Source organism: Idiotropiscis lumnitzeri, chromosome 17, assembly GCF_059441095.1.
Source record: "Idiotropiscis lumnitzeri isolate Australia: NSW breed Sydney's pygmy pipehorse chromosome 17, RoL_Ilum_1.0, whole genome shotgun sequence".
In the NCBI taxonomy this organism is placed as follows: Eukaryota; Metazoa; Chordata; class Actinopteri; order Syngnathiformes; family Syngnathidae; genus Idiotropiscis; species Idiotropiscis lumnitzeri.
In genome coordinates this window covers 13,900,497-13,920,511 of record NC_142407.1, presented here as the reverse complement: position 1 = coordinate 13,920,511, position 20,015 = coordinate 13,900,497, and the positions used below count along the sequence as shown (strand labels likewise).

At 46.7% G+C, this 20,015-nt stretch overlaps 2 protein-coding genes across 3 annotated transcripts; one reads left to right on the top strand and one right to left on the bottom strand.

Moving 5' to 3' along the window:
- Nucleotides 1–389: 389 nt before the first annotated feature.
- gtf2ird1 (GTF2I repeat domain containing 1) lies at nucleotides 390–11,511 on the top strand. The gene is made up of 27 exons (XM_088278805.1): nucleotides 390–692; nucleotides 2,697–2,827; nucleotides 2,915–3,056; nucleotides 3,221–3,421; nucleotides 3,608–3,791; nucleotides 4,180–4,493; nucleotides 4,580–4,675; nucleotides 4,839–4,922; nucleotides 5,085–5,268; nucleotides 5,590–5,615; nucleotides 5,769–5,898; nucleotides 5,985–6,028; nucleotides 6,119–6,199; nucleotides 6,497–6,622; nucleotides 7,349–7,405; nucleotides 7,710–7,790; nucleotides 7,888–8,071; nucleotides 8,147–8,202; nucleotides 8,330–8,401; nucleotides 8,696–8,963; nucleotides 9,100–9,128; nucleotides 9,205–9,252; nucleotides 9,321–9,398; nucleotides 9,479–9,671; nucleotides 9,944–9,981; nucleotides 10,063–10,181; nucleotides 10,320–11,511. The coding sequence occupies exons 2-27, from the start codon at nucleotides 2,702–2,704 to the stop codon at nucleotides 10,386–10,388; spliced, it is 3,030 nt and encodes a 1,009-aa protein (XP_088134931.1). The 5' UTR covers nucleotides 390–692; nucleotides 2,697–2,701; the 3' UTR covers nucleotides 10,389–11,511.
- Nucleotides 11,512–11,549: 38 nt separating this feature from the next.
- dtx2 (deltex 2, E3 ubiquitin ligase) lies at nucleotides 11,550–19,631 on the bottom strand. 2 transcript variants are annotated; one of them, XM_088278806.1, is made up of 9 exons: nucleotides 19,016–19,631; nucleotides 17,392–18,070; nucleotides 16,555–16,613; nucleotides 15,632–15,889; nucleotides 14,591–14,658; nucleotides 14,331–14,507; nucleotides 13,641–13,802; nucleotides 13,469–13,558; nucleotides 11,550–12,592 (listed from the first exon to the last, which is right to left on the bottom strand). In XM_088278806.1, the coding sequence occupies exons 1-9, from the start codon at nucleotides 19,341–19,343 to the stop codon at nucleotides 12,353–12,355; spliced, it is 2,061 nt and encodes a 686-aa protein (XP_088134932.1). In that variant the 5' UTR covers nucleotides 19,344–19,631; the 3' UTR covers nucleotides 11,550–12,352. The 2 variants fall into 2 exon arrangements, with proteins under 2 accessions (XP_088134932.1, XP_088134933.1); XM_088278807.1 differs by lacking the exon at nucleotides 15,632–15,889.
- Nucleotides 19,632–20,015: the final 384 nt, after the last annotated feature.

The window sequence follows — 20,015 nt, the reverse complement described above, 5'->3', positions numbered from 1 at the left end:
CATCTTTATTTTTCCCTTGGATTACACAGATAGGATTTTACAATGTTTTGTCATTTTAATTTAGAGTGTGTTTTTTATTTATTTATTAAAGGACAATGTTTGCCCTTTGCACTTAAATTTACTTCCCCACTTGTTTTCTACAGATTAAAAATATAGATCATGTTTTTAATTGTTTTGCTTGAGGAAACCCCGTTTTTTATGGCCCTCGAGCCTTATATTTGCCAACAGTGCTTAGTATTCATTTCTCGCAGGCTTTCACGTTAACTTGTTTTGACTGATGCAATAAAATGATGAAATATGATCGGAATTTCTCCTTCTCTCCTCTTTTGCCCCATGGTCTTCCTTGCCGGAGTTTTTCCGGTTAATCCTGCTCAACCCCGCCGGCCGCAGCCAATGGACGGCGCCGTTGAGTTGGGGTTGGGATTAGCAGGAGGGCGAATGACTTTCAATTTTACTGGATTACAGAACAAAGAACGAGAAGCGGGGTGCGAAAAGGACACTTCTAGTACAACTACTATTGTAGAAGAAATACAAGAAAAAAGGGGGGATACAAACATTGAGATTGGGATTACGTCCATGTTTTTCCAAAGTGCGTTGAGCGACATTTTTGCGTTTTTTTAAAACGATGGATTAAAAAAAAAGTATTCCGGGATTGACAGCAGCAGACCAGGCGGATTTAATCGCGAATTAAGGTGAGATTTGTCCTACGTTTCCCCTTCTTTCGGGCTGTACACGTCATATCTATATCATACATCGTACATAAATGAAGAAATGGGTGAATTGTACATGGAGAATGGATAGATTATTTCGCGACGACATCAACGAGAGGGAGGGGGCGACGTGCTAAGGTTAGCTCGCGAGCTAACTAGCTAGCTACTTAGCTAGCCTGTTAGCTAATTAGCTCGTGCTTGGTGGCTTGTTGAACTCTTAATAACAATGTCAGCGACTCAATTGAGTCAGTTACAAAATTAAAACATTCTTCTCTTGTGGTTTTAAGACTACAAGTCAGAAGCGTCAACTGTCTTTTTATTTTACATTTACATTCGTCCTTATCTTAAGTGTGTTTAAAGGTTATTAGGTTCACACAACAAAGACAGCTGCTTTACAGACAAACGGTGCGTTTAAAAGTCGTCATTTAGTACTTCTTACAAAGTCTTTAGTAGAGTTAAAGTTTACTTTTTTTTACACCACGACAGTCAATTGTTGTTAATTTGTAATCGTTTATTTATGTTAATTTACTCATAAAAACTAACAACAGCCGTCGTGTGCTAAAATGATACAAATATAATTTTAACTAATACAGTCAGATTTAATCTACACTATTAAAACAAACTGCATCACCAAAATTGAGATTACACGGGATACGGTAACATGGTGAACTAGTGGTAAACACGTCTGCGTCACAGTTGTTAAATTTCGTGTTTGAGTCCCTAAAGGAGTTTGAGGAAATAAATATCGACTGGTGTAACATTCTGTTGTTTAAATATATGATTGGGTAATATGTATGTTCTGCTTGTATGTGTTGCTGCTCCATGTGTGTTGTTGGTGGTTGGCATTAAATATCGGAGGATGAGAAATTTGCCCATTGACATAAAGAGTGTTTTTTGAGAGGGTCTTCTGCATTTACTTCACTCACTGAAAGTTTTGGGGCGCATTCTCCACTCTATTCAGTTTTTCCTGGGGGGGGGTCGTCCACATTTGTACATGTTGCGGACATTTTTGGCGGGTGCGCCACATCTTCAACCCTTTTAATGGCGATTATTTTGGGTGTAATTTAATTCACCGAAACCTTTGAGTGTGTGGCACATCGTCCATGTAATCTTTTTTTTTTTTTTGTGGAGATGTGCCTAATTTGAGGTTGCGCCACATTTCATAAGTGAGCTAAAATGTTCCATGCAATTCAACACAAAAAAATGTTTTGGAGATGTTTTGTTGTTTTGGGATGTTCCCCACATTTTCACACTGTTCCCATTATCCTAAGCGTCAAATTTTGACTGGTGCACAAAAAAAAAAAAAAAGAAATCCTCTCCCCAGCAGGTTTGTTTGTATGTCATCGCAATTCACTCAGTATTTTTTATCATGCTGCTCTATTTTAGCTCCTCCTCTGTCACTTCCTGATCTGGTCCATGTATTCAAGCTCTGTCTATTTTCAGGCCCTAATCGGTGAAGAGGAGGGAACGTGGGGCTGGGGTGTTTGAATGTTTACTGTGGCCTCGGGGGAAATGCATTTAGACAGCCACACCCGCCCCTTCCTCTTCATCCATCTTCCTCCTCTGTCGATTGAGCCAGAGGCCGGCATAATGGTTGGCAGTGTCGGCAGAGATTAAAGGGCCAGCACCACATTGTTCGCATGCCCCGAGATTAGTTTCCAAGGGAGACGGGTTGTGGTTGCTATGGCGACGCGGCATTGCCGGCCAGGCCTGCCTGCGTTAGTTCAACTAACACATGACCAATGCTAAACTAAACATGGCGGGCAAAATCTATTGAACTATTACAAGATAGTTACCAACAGAAGTCTGTATACGACAAGCAATTGCTAAAATAACCCAAAGCAATATTAGACTTTTGGAAGTTAACTTTTGGCGAACGGATGCGAACCAGTGCAGAGCTAATAGATGACAAACAGATGCTAGGATGTGGCTAACGCACTAACACATGGCTACTCGATGCTAACATGTATGTTGTTGTCTATGTAGAGAGCATGTCTCAGATGAGGAAGCTGGCATGTGACGGCGTGCGGCCCACCTCCCGCTGCGATCCTCCGGTTCCGGCTCTGTTGGCCAGGCAGGAGATCCTCACCAGCTTGGTGTCGGCCCTGGACTCAGTGGTAAGTCCACCTTCAAACGTCTCACTTAGCTACTTACTACTAGATGTACTTGACAAATGCGGTGTAGTAACCAAGTGTTTTGTCCAGTGCATGGCCATGTCCAAGCTCAACGCCGAGGTGGCCTGCGTCACCGTCCACGAGGACAGCGTCATTGCACTCGGCACGGAAAAGGGACGAATTTTCCTCAACTCCAGGAGAGAAATCCAAACTGAATTCTACAAGTATTGCCGTAAGTGTTCCCAAGAATTTACTTTTCAAGTGTGACACATTGATTATTAGATTATAAGAGAATTAATGATTATAAGAGAACAAATCTGTCACTGGCGCGATGACGGCGCTAAACGACATTGGTGGAAAACAAGCCGGGCCTTCACTTCCGTCCTTTGCCTGTAGGGGCGCCCTCTTGCCTGCCCAACGTGACCGCCACCAAAGACCAGGATGTGGATCTGTGCAAGGCGGGAAAGGAAGCCGAGCACGGGAAAATTGGCCGGGCACCCCCGCTGCCGCCACCGCCTCCACCACCGCCACCGGACACTCAGTCCAACATTTTTGTCCTGAGGAAGATGGTGGACGAGGTCTTCACCGTTCTCTACAGTAAGCGTTCTCTTAAAGTCACACCAGGTCAAGTGGTAACTGTAAAGCGGATTGAAGCTGTGCCATGTTTTTCACCCTTTTTTTTTAAATGTGGGGGGCGTCAAAATGTTCTGTATATTTGTGGGAGAGGGGTGCGCCACATTTTCCCTCCTATGACAGCAACCGATTCCCCGGTGATGTGTGCAGGTGAAGCGGCTGGAAAGAGCACCCTGGTCCCTGTGCCTTACGAGTGGCTCCAGAAGGAGCCCGCTTGCCTTGTGGCCCACGGCCTACCGGAGGGCGTCTCCTTGAGGAAGCCGTCTGAGTATGATTCCAAGACGCTCATAAAGATTCTGGAGCTAAGCCACAGGATACACTTTACCGTCACAAGGTCAGCACCTTACCCAGGCCGGGCATTTCCTTTCATAGCTGTCCATTTTTGAGGGGTGCGCCAAGTATTCCACTGACTGTAGAAGTCTAACAGTTCTCACACCGCAATTAGTTGTGCGGCTCGTTGTGGCTCTGTGGCTAGATCTGCGAGTAGCGCCTCCGCTAATTGTGTTGTCATAGATTCTCACTCTTTTACTAGTTCCTCAACAAGTTCTGAAGCCTTGATTAAGTTCAGCTCCGTGACCGGTCCCGATCCCGGCATCCACATTTGTTCTCGCTCCGAAACTAGACTTGACTCATTCCGGCTTCTTGACTCGCGCTGAAAGTCGTTGTGGCTCGGCAACTCGTCCGTGGCCTTGTTTGACGCGTCTCCTCCGGTCTGGTCGCAGGCCGACGGAAGACTTGTCTCGCGAAGCCAAGTCAGCGAGCGTGGAGCTGGGCCATCAAAGCTCTTCTGGCAGCCCCGTGGCTCAGGGCGGCGCTGGCCCAGTCAAGACTACTGCCCAGGTAGTCACACCGTCAAGTCCCGCCACTTCCGCCAACTCTGTTCTCTCAAACTTCCTGTACGGCATGCCCATGTCCTCCAAACCCCACCCAGATGGCACGCTGGACTTCAAACCCACGTCGCTCCTCAGCCTGGGCAAGGACCGACTGGCCAACTGGACAGACAAGGGCGCATGTGGGAAGGAAGCCGCTAGCAATGGTAATGCCCCGGGATTTCTGCCCGGAATCGGAATTGGATGTCGTGAATTTCGCTGAATTTTTGTCTCTTTGTTGTGTTTGTTTTAGATGAGACAACAAAACTACCTGGTGAGCAGGGTCAGACACCTGCAAGTGTTCACATATCCAAGAGGCTACTTTTCTCCATCGTGCACGAGAAATCAGGTATGCTTTAACCATTTATTTTTTTTATATGCATCCAGTACGGTACTTCTGCCAGTAAATCAACAATAGAAATGTTGCTTATGTTAAAAAAAAAAAAAAAAAGACAACAAAAACAAACATTCATTGTATGTTTTTTTTTTTTTTTTTTCGTTACCCTCTGCAGAAAAATGGGACTCGTTCATCCGAGAGACGGAGGATATTAATACGTTGAGGGAATGTGTCCAGATCCTGTTCAACAGCAGATATGGTGAGGAGGAGTCAAGTGGGACACATCACCCGAAATTCGGGACGGTTTAGCCGTATGTGGCCCGCGCTTAAAGGAATAAAAACATTTATTCTGGACACGTGTACACCACTAAAAATGACAACGGGCCCTAAACAAAGCCATCTTGTTTTCCTTGCGGTGTAGCCGAGGCCCTCGGTCTGGACCACATGGTGCCGGTACCGTACCGCAAGATTGCCTGCGACCCGGGCGCGGTGGAGATCCTGGGCATCCCGGACCAGATCCCCTTCAAGCGTCCGTGCACCTACGGGGTGCCCAAACTCAAACGCATCCTGGACGAGCGTCACGCCATCCGATTCGTGGTCAGAAGGTGCGTCCCTCGTTTTCTTTGTCGTCCCAGAAACGCTCCAACGGATTTGCGTACGTTCGCTCTTTACGGAGGCGACATTTAGGCTTGAATTTTAGATAAGTAGCTGAGCCATTAACCGTCTGTCTGCTACGGCAACATCACACTGCTAAATGGAAACGACGAGTCATTTGCATTCATGAATTTCAGGTTAGTTTCCTTTATTGAAGGTAATTCCAAAGAAAAGAGCACTCGTCCGTCTCTGGCGTGTTATTCGGCTTCAAAGTGGACAGAGCGAGGCACGCTGGCGTTGACTCATTTTCTGTTGTCTGCTTTGCCTTACAGAATGTTTGATGAAAAGATTTTCACAGGTAAGACCAATTCAGCTCACGCTAAATATACACTTTTGTAACAAACACGAATTAACAAGGTGGCTAAACTACGAGTGTTTAAGAACGCTACAAAACTTCAAAAAATTGAAGCCTCAGCTGATCTTGTTTTTTTTCGTCTGGGTCTCCTCCAAGCTGCCGGGAAGATGGCGAAGGAGGATGGCAAACAAGACGCGGGGGCCGCCGCCCCCGAAGACACTTTCCCCGAGAACCTGAGCCTCACGCCCACCGCCGCCGAGCTGACGATCAATCCTCACAGCGGCCGGTCAGAGCGCGTCTCATTGTTTCGCACGCCGATCGGACGCTGCCTCGCCGTTCCTAATGAGCTGTCCCGTGTGTTGAATTGAACAGGTCGACCAGCGTGTGCGTCAGTCCCCTGGCCGAGCGCGACGCAGGTAAGAACGAACGAGCGTGGCGGCCATTCAGACAGGAGGATGAGGGTGATGATGTCGATGGCGACACTGAACCCGATGCCCCCCCTACAGGTCCTTCGGCAGATTGCCTCCCCGTGAAGAGGATTAAAACGGAGCCTCCGGATGGGGACATCATTCAAGTGACGGTGCCGGGTAAGTGAGACCAACGCAGAATCCCCTCAGGTCATGACCTTTCCAGGAGGAAAAATTCTCCAGAGAGGATACTTTGAAATTCATGAATGTCTCTCGGAACGAGCTTTGGGAAAAGAAATTTGTACTAAAATCATCGTCAGCGTCCCTAAATTGCAAGGAAATCGCAAAGGACCAAAATCTACCACCATTTCTAAAATAGAGAAAAACTGTAAACTCTCAAACTCTGGTCCTCAAGTGTTGCTTTCATGCATGTTTTAGAAATTTCAATTCGAACCTCAAGGCTGTGCTTGTGTTCAGAAGCCGGCTCCAGCGCGGAGGAGGCGATCGAGCCTGCACCCGAGCCCGCCTCTGCCCCCCCATGTCCGGCCACATCCTCTCCCTCGGGCGCCTCGGGCCTCCACCTCCCGGCGGAGAAGCACGCAGGTAACCTCCACACCTCCTCTCCTCATCGCCCTCCTCCTCTCCGGACCACCGGCCGGGCCCCCAGCGGCTTGCGGACCGGACCGCCTGCCGCCCCGCAATCTGCTTCTTGTTTAGGGCCTCACGTATGAACTTTAAAACGTCAAACCCCACCTTAGTGATGCCGCCACTTCCGAAGCCCCTCCCACATAGCCCCTCCCCTCCGCCCACCACTGTAGCGCATCTCCCATTAGCAACTTCCACTAGATTGATTTATGACCCTCCCTCCAGTCTAACGCACAACTGCCTTAAGAGTTCACACCTAAGGCCACATTTGTGCTGTCACTCTCTTTAAAAAGCAAAAAAAAAAAAAAAAATCCAAGAATAGAATTCAAAGGAACTCTTTAACAATCCAAACCTCCAGCAAGTTGTTTTGTTCCCACCGAATGAGCGTCCACACAAATGTGTACTTGGGAATTGAGAGCTTTTTATTCTCATCTTTTCTTTTCATTTTCTTGTTTTTTGACTGTGCTTTGCTTAAGTTTCTTTTCTTTCGCAAATGACCACTGCAGGAGACAAAACCGAGGTAAGCGCACGTGACAAATCCAAGCGCTCCATATGAACTCAAACTGCAAAATACATGACCCTGCCCCATAAATTAAGAAGACACACACACAATAAAAGTAGTCCATGAAAGTAGTTTTAACTGTACAAATGTTTGAAAAATGATCTTGTTTTTGCCTCTTGCAGCCGCTGATGCGTTGCCACCCAATGCGGCACCCCAGGGTAGCCGAAGACCCCTCGAAGGTAACACTTTTTTAGCGATCTTAATCAGGCCAGTCGAGATGGTGACAGTTCCATTTTATCCTTATAAGAGGACGTCGTGTTTAATTGATAGTCACCCTAATCGTTTTGAAAAATATATATCAAGCTAAAATTAAGCATGGAACAACATTCTATAGAATGTGGCCAAACCACATTGACCTCCTTTTAAAGGTCTCGATGAGGACTTTACAGATGTTTTCTTTTTTTTTTTTTTTTTTGTCAAACGCAGTGAGCAAAGAACATATTCAGAAATTGTTCCACTTGTCTTTGTTGTTGATTCATTCAGCTGGAAGCCTCGTGGAGGACATTGGTGAAATGATTCTTCAGCTGCGCAGACAAGTAGAGAACTTATTCAGCATCAAGTACTGTAAGTCCAAGCTTTGCTTTTGGTTTATTTTATTATTATTTTGATTATTATTTGACATTTTCCAAAATAATTCCACTTGACCGTTTTTTTTTTTCAGCCGAAGCTTTGGGACTCCCCGAGCCGGCCAAGGTGCCCTACTCCAAGTTCCAGATGTACCCCGAGGACCTGTACGTTACCGGGTTGCCCGAGGGCATCGCCCTGCGGCGGCCCAACTGCTTCGGGGCGGCCAAGTTGCGCAAGATTCTGGCCGCCGGCAGCCACATCCAGTTTGTCATCAAAACGTGAGCGGAAATAATCGCACGCCGGCCTCGTCGTACAAAACGGCGAGTGACATTTATGCCTTTTTGTGTCCGCAGGCCCAAGTTGCTGAGTGAGCAAGTCAAGCAAGAGATGCCTTCCGTCTGCGACTCGGGTAGGTCAAAGGTTGCATCTTTGACTTGGGCAGGGATTTTATTCCGCCAATGTGTTTTGGTTTTTTTTGGGTGGATCTTGCGGAGCTGGTTAAATGATTTAACCTTCTGAATGATTCCTCCTAAAAGAGCTAGATGCTAAGGAATTGACGCCGCTGACGGAAGATGCTGCGGTGTTGTCCAAAAGACCCGCTTTCTCAGGTATTGCAAGTGAATTTCTTTTAAAAAAAAAAGTAATTGTCAAAGTTGGCCAATAAGAAAGATCAAAAATGTTCACGCAACAAACAGCATGGAGTCATATAAAAGCGCTCGATGTGGTCTTTCCAGATTGGGGATTATTTTGTCCCTGAATGAAATTACTCACTAAATGCAGTATATGTTTTAAAAACATCATGGGAAAGGGGAGGGGAAATAAAAAACATTTCAAGTTGCAATGGGGCTACTCCCCCATACACCCTCCAAAAAAATCTAATCGAGTCATCCCTCTTTTTAAAGAGTGCCTGGAGTCCAAGCTGTCCAGGATCGACCTGGCCAACACGCTGCGGGAGCAGGTCCAGGATCTGTTCAACAGGAAGTATGGCGAGGCACTGGGCATCAAGTACCCGGTGCAAGTGCCTTACAAGCGCATCAAGAACAACCCGGACTCGGTGATCATCGAGGGACTCCCGCCCGGGATCCCTTTCCGGAAGCCCTGCACTTTCGGCTCCCAGAACCTGGAGCGCATCCTGGCGGTCGCCGACAAAATCAACTTCACCATCACCAGGTTAGCGTTGTCGCTGGCAAATAAAAAAAATTCTATCTACACCTTCAGTTATTTTATTTCTTATTATTGAAATTGTTAAAGTGCCACACTACCATTGCCCACTAAACTGACTCGCTATTGACGTCTTGATTTCCAGACCTTTCCAAGGCCTCATTCCAAAGCCTGGTAAGCGCAGATCAGCACACACTCGAACTGGTGCCTTGATTAAAAATCCTCTTCAATAACTTGCAATGTTTTCCAGCACCTCGCCGGGTCACTTTACTGAAGAAGGCGTATGCTACCATAAACGGTGAGTTGTCGCTAACTTTTTAGTAGCGTTGCTTAGCTTGTCCAATATTGCAATTTGTCTTCTGTTAGACGATGACGACATCAACCGAGTTGGGGAGAAGGTGGTCCTCCGCGAGCAGGTCAAGGAGCTGTTTAACAAGAAATATGGTAATTATTTGAAAAAAATAAACAGCAAGAATATCGGATGTGCTGTGGTTATCATGAGCTTCACGTTGCGATGTTTCCAGGTGAGGCTCTGGGGCTGGACCGAGCCGTGGCCGTGCCATACAAGCTGATCCGTGGCAGCCCTGAGTGCGTGGAGGTGGACGGCCTCCCCGAAGACGTGCCCTTCCGGAATCCGGGTGCCTACGACGCTGCCTGCTTGGAGAGGATCCTCCACGCCAAAGACAAAATCAGCTTCAGCGTCAAGAGCCAGCTAAAGTGAGCAAGACGTGCTAGCAACGTTAGCCCAGAACGACCACGTTACGATTTATACTTACGATTTTCTATTTTACATTGGCGCTAACAATGCTAATAGCTACAATGTTAACAATCTACCAGTACGGCCCTTGACAAAAACTTCAACCCCCCCCCCCCACCCCCAAAAAAAATATTGTAATTCTTACAGTGCTACAAAAAAATGCTAAGCTAATAAGAAGCTAACTAAACTAACAGCTATTGTATGCTAATAGTAGCTTTTGTCTCTCTTTCAGGCCTTTTTCAGAACTGTGCAGTCAGCCTTGCAACACAGGTATGCACACACTCATCATCACGGCTGCTGCGACATGTTAGAAACTTTGTTAAACATTTTGTTAACATTTGGTCGCCCCAGCGTTAGCGCCTGAAGCCTCTACTAGTCGACGGAAGCGCAAGCGAGTTCAGGAGACCCACCGAGGCACCCCCCCTTCCTCCACAGAGCTTGCCCCGTCAGCCAATCAAATTCCAGTCATGGTACGTGTTGCATAATGTCTGAAAGTTTAGATGAACAAAATGTGGAAAAAGCAGTGGAACCTCCAACGAAAACGAAATAAGCCAAACTCGCGGTTCCCGACACATGACTGACACTATGCTGCCATTTTGTGTCCTCAGCAGTGGCCCATGTACATGGTGGACTACAGCGGAGTCAACATGCAAGTACCAGGAAAAGTCAACTACTGAAGGGAGACGCAACCCAGAAATGGCGTGGTCCGCAATCATCAAAATGACATGTTTTTTTTTTGTTTTGTTTTGTTTTTGGGTTCGCTAACGTTAGCACTAAAAATAGAAAAAAAGTCCCATTTTGTGTATCCGTGCGTGCGTGATTAGCATCCACGCCGTTAATACTACGCTAACATTTGTATCGTTTTTATTTATTCTATTTATTGAACTGTAACACCGCCTTGTGCAGGGATGCTAACTAAAACACTAATGCTTAGCAGGGGCCACATACTCTGGATGATAGTTAAAAAAAATATATATATATAATATAATACAGCAGCCTGTCTTCATTCCAGTTAATTACGTTGTGGCTAGCTGGAACAAGAGGCTAATCCCATTCACTCTATTGGTGTCTTCAAGCTAATTGGTGGCCAGCCAGCTAGCATAAGAATGAACTCATCAGGATACGTGATCATTGCAGCGAACCGATCATCTCCTACGGTAGAGAAGCAACCATTGAGGTCTATATTTTTAATTCCGGCAAACTAGCACGATAAATTAGCATAGCCATCTCCAGCTTCAAGCTGGCTAGCATGTGAAGCTAACCCAAATGTTGAAATCTTGATGATGACGCTCACTAGTTTTTTTTTGTTTCCATGCCATTTGAATGAGTTTTGTATCCAGCGTATGGACGCCCCGTAAAGAAGCTTGAGATTAACACAGCCTTTTGTACATTAGCACATTTATTAAAAGCCGTTTGAGCATTTATTCGGTATTTCTCAAAGTTTTAGGACATTTTTTCCCCCGCTCCTATATGACAACTTCAACATTTACAATTCAACCAGTTAGCATCTAGCGCTTCACTAGTCATACTAGTAGCATACAGATGTCAAACAAAGGAAAAATTGTACAAGTCGATGGACCTTAAGATGCATATAAAGAATATGGAATAAATGCTCCGAGGGCTTTCTGTATATGTACCATAATCTTACGTGGCTAAAACAAACAAGTCAGTCTGAATGTATCAAGCAGGGCCAATCCGTCCCTGACTTAACAGTAAAGAATGCTACGATGACTAACCCCCATGTAAACATGCTGTACCTTAACGCCAATTAGGCCTTTCCAAATAAAATGTGTTGCCTTGCTTAGTTGTTTGTTTCCAAATTGACAGCACAGAGTCGCTTTGTCGTCATCAATCTCTTTCTTTTTATTGCAGTGACTTGTGCCGCGAGAGGTGTGTGAGTACAAGTGAGGCCTTGATTGTCACCGTCTGAGCGCTTTCTTGGCTTCCGTCTTCTGAGTGGCTGTGGGGCTAGGGCGTCAAGCCGCGCAGGATTCGGCTCCAATGCCAGCCAAGGGAGAGAGTGCGCCCCTTTCGGTAGCCGGCGAGTGAGTTGTTGAAAGGGTGAAACGGTGTAGGGTTCAATTACAACGTGAACTAAAGCACACAAGTGTCAAAAAGAACATCTATATTGATTTGCTGTCACCACTTGTTTATTTCATCAATTTTCTACATTTTTCTCCTTTCCCAAAGTTTGTGAATGCAGCATCGCTTTGCGACGCTTTCAATTGCAAAACCTCCACCCCGTATTTTACATTTTTTTTTTCAATTGCAGTTTTCTGCACCGACACAACTAAAGTGCTTTATGAGTTTTGAAGTGCCGGTGCCGTCATGGCGACCGAGCGGGGAAAGTGGAGGGCGGAGAGAATGTGGATGAAGCTAGAAATTAAGAATATACCACAAAAGCAACAAAATAGGTCTTCCGGAATAAGGTTTGCGGGAATGTAGCTGCGTTGGAATCGTAGCAGACTGTCCACTTTCACACAGCGTACCGCGTTTCCAGCCTATGTTACGGCTCTCATATGACTTCTGAAGGCGGATAAATTGCTGGATTCTTCTCCCTAATTCCAGTGCCTGTATGGTGGTCTTCCCTTCCAGTGGGAGGATGTGAAGAGTTTTTTTTTTTTTTACAGCAGCTGGTGACTTAGCTGCTGCAGCCGGGTGCTTTGAGGCAGTCCTCGGTCACGCCCTGAGAGGCCAGCTCCGACAGGACGTTGTCCAGGTAGTTGGGGTCCGGGAAGCCGTGTCCCGACAAGTTGGACATCATCTCCGTCTTGTGGTGGATGCCGTTCCACACCACCGTGTCGGGTTCGCCAGTGGTGCTGGAGGTGCCCACCGTGAAGATGAGGCGGCGCATCCACGCCACCTTCAGCAGCTCCAGAACCTTCAGTCACACAAAAAAAGACTTAAGGACAAGGTGATGGGAGCGGGCAGACTGCAGGTCAATTCATTAAGATGTCAAAACTTTTTTTCAGTCTGGTAAAAGCTGAAGCGCTCTCCGATGGCACCACAAGTAAGCAAACCCCTCAGAAACATTTGAGCAAAAATTTTCAAAGTTGGATGTTTTGCATGTGAATTAATGGGAATTTATGCATACAAATGAGGACTTGGAGCCATTATTTTATGTTGAAACAATTTTGCCTGAACCCAAATGTAAGCAATTGTGCCACCTGGTGGCTAACATTTTGCGTTCAGGCTCGCAGCCTCGTTGACAAGTTCAGTTGATTGGAACAGCCGTGTTGGATGGGAAACTTGTGAGCTGTGGCTGTGGGCTAGTTTGTTTGATTGACAACAGTTTTTTTTCCACTACTACTATTTGGATTTGATGAACTGCGTGTGCAAGCGCACAGCAAGATGAAGACTGGTAAATGGACTGCACTGCAAAGTGGACCCATGGAATAAAACTGGCATGGAAACGCAAGTCCTCGAAAAAAGTAAGTGAAACAAACCTGCGAGCATGTTGCCATTTATTGTTGAATGTGGATACTGTTGGCCTTGTAAATTACAGCTACAATAGATACTTTGGCTTTGCAGTTTTTTTTAATTCTGAAGTTGGGATAAATATACTTTATCACAATTGTGTCAAAAACCATGTTAAATTAAACGACAGTTTCCCAAGCCGCACTTGTTTGAAGACTTGCAATTAGCCTAAAATGCTAAATTACGTTAGCCCATCTCACAATGTGAGCATTATGCTAGCAGACTCGTTGGCCACAAAGCGTGGGTGTGTCTGGAACGGTTTTTTTTTCCACCGCATTACCTTCCTGCCTTTGTGGCTGTCGGGTAAGAAGCAGAAGCGAGGGAATCCCCGGCAGGTGAAGGGCTGACCCGGGTTGGGATGCTCCGGACCCTGTGGCGCCAGGACAAAAGTAGCTTTGATGAGCGATTGGGGTTCTTGCGAGGACGCGAGTATGGGCAAGGGCGAAGCCCACCTGAATTCCTGGCGGGATGCTGTAGATGATCTGGATCGTGCCGCAGTCCGGGTGTCCCGGCAGCGCTTGAGGGATGCTATAAATCTCCATCTTGCCTTTTGGCTGCGTGCCCGTCTTTTCGCCGTAGATGGTCTTACACGAGGGGCACTGAAGGCTGCCGTCCTGAGGACAGACAAGTCATGTTTGCTTTTAAACTGATCGATGCAAACCGGATAAGAGAAGAGTGAATTGTCGATCGGTTGTACTTTCGAGGTAAACCACTTAAGAGTGACGGGAATACACACTGCATTTAACGTGCATTGTTCAGCCCTAATTAGTTTTTTGCATTGTATCTGTAGTTTATTTTGACAAAATTAAAAATCTATCCATTTAATTTTTAAATACCATCATTACTTAAAATATCTGATAGTAAATTTGATTTAATTCATTGAAATCTTTATGCTTAGTTTTGCTTAAAACATTTCCATAAAAAGATACTCCAATATAATCTAAATGATTCAACGGAATCAATTGTTCACATATCTATTTAATATTTTTTTGGATAAAGCCATACGCTTGCATTTTTACATAAATTAAAAAAGAAAAAATACTCCTACGAACACGCCATTTCATCCACGTAGTCGACTAACAATCAGAGATGCTTTCGTTGTGAAGCGGCTTGGTGTTTATTGAAATGTCCCCAATTTGTACCTTGGTACCGTTGTTGTACATGGCCAGCATGCAGAGCATATGCAGGGTGTGGCCGCACTTGACAAACTTCCCCACCGCGTCCGGCAAGATACCCAGGCCGCCTTCCTCCGCCGCAGGCGGTGGAGGTGTCTCGTAGCCGGAGGGATTGGACAGTTGATCCATGCAGATGATACAGTCCTGGGAGTTGCAACGGAAGGTGTCAGGAAAAAAAATCTAAATAAAATTGGGCAGTTGATTACAAATCCGGAAATACAAACTACCTCGTCCGGGACGCCCGGCACCACCTCCATGTAACGCCGGATCACCTCCTCGGCTCTCTGAACGGAAGCTGAAACGAAACAAGGCCTTTGGAATCTTGATTGCAACTTTGCAACTTCTTTCCCGACACGTTTCGGCCCAGCAAGCAAAAAGGGAAGTAGCGGGAAGCGCAGACGAGACGTTCAAAGATGGGAAATGAGGAGGAAGCGATGAAGGCTTGCTGTTTCTGATGTGGGAGGGTGTCAATTGCTTTCAACACTAAAGAGTGTCAGGATGGGTGTATACGCTTTAAAAGGCGGGGCCGAGCTTGGTGAGCGACGTGGTGTAAAGTGATCCCAAATTTTGGCTGTTCTCTTTTACGCAGCCTTTTTCCCTTTTGTAAATGATTTCTATGCGGAGTGGTGCAAGAGTCTGCAGTGACATTAATCCGCGTGGAACCTGCAAAGCTTAAAGTCAAAGACTCTGCTTTGACTTTATGATTGCACTATTCAAATAGTTGCGGATTACTTCAGAAGGCAGAGCATCTTCTGGCGCCGCGTTTGGAATTGTTGTGGGCTAGCGTCAATTGCTTTCAACAGAACAGGATGGCAGAAGAGCGTATCGGGCGCGCCGCACTGCGGAATTCCCTCAGACACGAGTGGAGTTCTCGCCTCTGATACCATCTCAGAAGCTCAGTTGACTTTCTCCGGTCATCCATGCTGGTGCTTTTTATACAGAGGAAGTTCGATACCACTTTTTTTTTTCCTCCAGACCAATATTGATTCTTTGAGTACTCGACGATAGAGAGCACCGATACATCGAGTACTTTTGATATATAAAATGTTATGGAACAACAACTGCTGAAGAGGAGAGTTGACTGTTCCGCGCCGGTGCTGTTTATCAAAATAGGGACAAAATGCAGCGTTTATCGAAAGGTGGAAGGCAATGGAAGATGGATGGATGACAGGTGACCAGAAGCACAAGACAAAACGTCGGACGGGAGATGGAAACACGAGGTCTGATGGAGGTGACGAGAGAGAGTCCTCCGAGCGTGTAGTAGCTACCTCTCCTGTGCTGCCTCTTGGCTCTCTTAACTGAACCGCCGCTGCTGCCGCTGCTGCCGCCGCCGGGGGGCTTGCTGGGCCGGCTGGCGGGGGGGAACTGGACGGGAGGCGGAAGCGGCGGCGGGAGCGCAAATTGCTGGGGCGGCAGATGCTGATGCGGCGGCGGCGGCAGAGGAGGAGGAGGCTGCGGGAGGGGGGCGGCGGCGGTGGTGAAGTGCACGCCCAGTCCGACCGCTGACATCAAAATGGAGGCCATGCCTGGAGCGGGGTGAGGGTTCGAGGCGGGGCGGGGCAAGTCGGGACCAGGGTGGGGCAAAGCAGGTGAGGTGCAGGAGCAGAAAGGAACAAATTGAAAAATAAAAACGGATGAGATGGAGCAGCGACAGATGCTCCGACCGCCACCTGTGTCAAAAAACACCTTTCTCCAAATCCCAAAAGTATTTAGTTGATTATTGTTGATGCGACAACAAAATGCGTGTGCGCATTTTAACATTCTTTACACATAATGGAGAACTACCAGAAAATAGTTTTCTCGTATTTTAGTGTTAAGTAAATCCAATTTTAAAATGATTCGGATTAGTTTAAACGTGTTTATATAATTCTAAATATTTAATTCTTGCTCATTTTAGTTAATAGAAAAATACAATTTATTGTAGTTTAATAAAACTTTTGAGTAAAAAAAGTTTTTTTTTTTTCTATTCTTTCGCTGAAGACTTTAAAAAAAAAAAAAAAAAAGGCTGGTGAATATCTTTGGTAAAGCCGGGTGTAAGAGGGTCTTGACAGGATTGAAGCAGAGACAGCGCAGAGGCACGTGAGCCCATCAAAACCAGATTTTAAATCATCCCGGAAAAAAAATAAAAGCTGAGAGGGGAGCGGGGGTTGTAGGTGTTCTGTGTAGACGGGAAGCGTTTTGAGGATTTTACCTGCCAGGGCCGAGCTGACGCTGGTGGATCCGTTGAGCTGTACGGGGATGGAAGGAACGCTGGCAGAGGGAAGGGGAAGGGGGAGAAAAAAAAATGCGTTCAGTAGATCTGTAGAAAAAGGTGTGCTTCCTGCTCATTCCTCACGATCAGATTTGGAGCATGCTGACCTCCAGCGTGTGAAATAACAAATAAGCGATCACTTGGCAGCCGAGGACAACGGCGGGCGAAACGTGGCTGCCGTGCTAATAAAGGCGTCACGCCGAGGAGGACGTTTGGCTTGCTTGCGAGCGAGACGACCACAGCGGTCGCCTGGGGACAGTCGAAGTGACGAGCATGTTAATGACTCCTCATTAAAGCGCAGCGTCGCCTGCCCCGTGAGGAACAGGAAGGGCACACAAGTGCAGATAAGACAATTCAGCGCCTTCGTTGGGTAGCGAATCATTTAGTTAAGAAGCACTCAATTGCGAATGAAAACAATCTCTTTATTTGATGTCCTTGCTAGCCAACATAAGATCAACGTACGAGTAAAGTGGTCGGCCAACATTTGATTTTCTAGCAATTGCCACCCAAAAATTAAAAAAATGACACTTTATCACCATCATTATCAAAATTAGGGCAGACCAATTTTGAATAACTATTTGCTTTCAACCGCCTTCCACATTCCGATTTAATATTCAATTGATTATTTTTCAAGGTCCTCTTCACATAAATTCAAGACAAGCCACGTCAAGGAAGACAAAAAGTCTATCTTAATAATCGTTGCACATGAAAAATAAACACCCCTCTCTTGAATAGACACCTCCCATTTTCCCGTCAGAAAAGTGAAGAAATACCAACCTTAGGCCGTTCGCACTCGCAGGGCTGCTCAGAAGGGGTGCGGCTAGCTGGCTAGCTGAAGGCGGCGGAGGCCAGGGGGTGCCCCAGGACATCCCCCCGACGGAGAGGGGCCTGCGGGGGTACGGCGAGTAGACGGAGGTCGGATGTGCCGCCGCCGCCGCCGCCGCCGCCCTGCCCGTCCCCTGCAGGCTGGGCCGGTTCAGGCTGCCCGATGAGAAGGAGTGGCGGGACCGGCTAGGCATGGGACCCGTGGCCCCGTGGCTAAGACACTGCTGGCAGGAGCAGGCCGGGCCCCCGGAGGAGGAAGACGAGGAGGAGGACGAGGAGGAGGAGGAGGAAGGGGGGACAGCGGTCGGGAGCGCCGAGGGCCCCGAGGGGATGGCCGGGGGTCCGAAGGAGGCCAGCGGGTAGGGCAGGTTGCACTGGCGCCGCACCTGCCGCCTGAAGCCAGATGACTTGTTGACTTGGGCCAAGGAAGTGAGGTCCACGATGTAGTTGTAGCCGTGCGGACCCAGGTCGGCCGTGCCCTGTCGGGCCTGATAGCTGTGCTCAAGAAGGATGGACGTGCGCGTCTCGTAAGGCGTCCAGCCGCCCTTGTCGTTAGCCCACTCCCAATACACGCCGCTGCCCAGGCCCGACGACTGGGCGAACAGCGAGCGCCGCACCGACCGGGTCTTCCCTGGAGAACAGTAAACCAAATTCCGAGTCAACCTTGTTAACCACTAAGCTTTGCTGCCATTCCTAAAAAAACACTTTTAAGTTGTCACCTGCTGGCTTTGATTACACTTTACCCTTAGTTGCTTTATACTCCCCGATGTTAGAGGCCCTCGAAAAGATACTGTGCCCCAATTAATGAGCCACAAAAAAATTGGTTTGATTTAATAGCTGCAAGTACTACCACTAATGAAATACAAACATAAAATAATAAAAATCCCAAATAAGCAAAAGATTGGGCCCCAAAAGAATTTTCATCTTCCTTGTATTTTAAAAGGTCATTCCTAGATAAATTCCGTTTTCATAAGAAAAGTGTGATAATATTTTGAAAATGTGTAATAACGTGAGTCAGTGGGGCCCAAAATGATGCTGGCGATGGGAGTGTAAAATCAATGGCAATCTTTTATTTCTAATATGTTGGTAATAGAAGCAAACCGCTTGTTAAACTCTACGGGGCCAATAGAAAAAATAATACAATAAAATAAAATGACTCGTAAGCAAAGGGAATGCTGAACATCTAACGCCCTTGTAATCTCTTACATTTTAATGCAATTGAATATATTTGCTTACTCTGTCATCGTTTTTTTTGGCAGCCGTTCGGCCACCGTAGTTTGCCCATTAGCCTTACGTCTGGACTTAAAATAATCGCATTTTCACGAAAACCGATCAAATGAAGACACATAAGTGTCGATAGGCGATATCTTAACCGCAATCAACTTAGAATAAAAAAACACAAATATCACGTTCTGCCTGTTTTTTTCCGGTTTATCCACCGGAGAAGAGCAGCTGTGTCAACATTCCGATGACGACAACAAGCGCGTCCGTCATCATCCGGCTAACATGCTAAGCTAATTAGCAGGCCTTTTCAAATGGAAGCCAAAACATAATTGAAGTTGTCACAATCACTCACCCGTGTCCTGTCGGAACTGCTTCAGGCTGGCCACGTCGATTAGATACGGCGACAAGCCGGGGTCCGACTGTCCCAGGCAGATGGTGGTGACGCCGGGTGCGCCGCCCCGGTGTCCCCGCGGCGACAGGCAGCGCTCGATATAAGCGCTCACCTGGCCGCTATACGGCCGCCAGTGGCCCAGGTCGTCCTGCCATTCCCACACGGCTATCATGGGCTGTGACTGGCCGGACGACGGGGACGGGACCGGGGTCGGGGCCGCAGCCACCGCTGCCGAGGGCCCGCTCCGAGAGCTGCTGACCCGCGCGCAGGAGCCGGACACAATCGCCATAGTCGATTAGCTCAAGCTCGATGCTAACGTCAAATGTGGAGCCTGGACGAAGAAAGACTAGGCTAGCTGGGCTCGTTGAAGAACAACATGTCGAACGCGTTCAAATTCCATTTATAGCAGCCATCTAACACAACCGCTGGTCGCCCAATATCATATTCAAATACATATTTAATCAAAAAATGCGAGTCACCCGAAGAGGACTATAAAGCGAAACGTCGTTAGTTTCTTTTCTTTTTTTTCTATCTTTTTTTGTGACAGCGTTGCCAGGGTGCTCTCGTTCCGTCTTACTGCTGCCTTCAAAAACTCTCGAAAAGTACGCGCTTTTTAAAGTCCATCACTTGTAGACTGCTGAACGTTAGAAGCATTTACATTAACGCGTCTTAAAAAATTTAAATAGTCTCGTTAGAATAATACGATTTAAATATGTTTAAAAAATATATTACGTTTTATTCATAAACAAGGTTGAGTATCGCTATTTCCAATTGTAAGCGAAGGCAGCATTTTTTTTCTTCTGTCGTGCCAAGCACATTTTGGCTGCTTGTCAGCTTCGCTGCTGCCCCCGGCTGGCAGTATGTAGGTGTGACACAACAGATGTCCATCCATTTTCTTTAATAACATAAAATCATAGTTAGAATTATTCTACATATAACAATGTCATCTGATGGTAATATT

What these genes read in the sequence shown, in the direction of transcription:
- gtf2ird1 (XM_088278805.1), top strand. Translation starts at nt 2,702, where the DNA reads ATGTCTCAGATGAGGAAGCTGGCATGTGACGGCGTGCGGCCCACCTCC. An exon ending in TGAATTCTACAAGTATTGCC is followed by an intron (nt 3,057 to 3,220) that starts GTAAGTGTTCCC and finishes CTTTGCCTGTAG; the next exon opens with GGGCGCCCTCTTGCCTGCCC. An exon ending in CTTATTCAGCATCAAGTACT is followed by an intron (nt 7,791 to 7,887) that starts GTAAGTCCAAGC and finishes TTTTTTTTTCAG; the next exon opens with CCGAAGCTTTGGGACTCCCC.
- dtx2 (XM_088278806.1), bottom strand. Translation starts at nt 19,343, where the DNA reads ATGGCGATTGTGTCCGGCTCCTGCGCGCGGGTCAGCAGCTCTCGGAGC. An exon ending in GCGAGTGCGAACGGCCTAAG is followed by an intron (nt 16,614 to 17,391) that starts GTTGGTATTTCT and finishes TCCCTCTGCCAG; the next exon opens with CGTTCCTTCCATCCCCGTAC. An exon ending in GCATCCCGCCAGGAATTCAG is followed by an intron (nt 13,559 to 13,640) that starts GTGGGCTTCGCC and finishes CTGGCGCCACAG; the next exon opens with GGTCCGGAGCATCCCAACCC.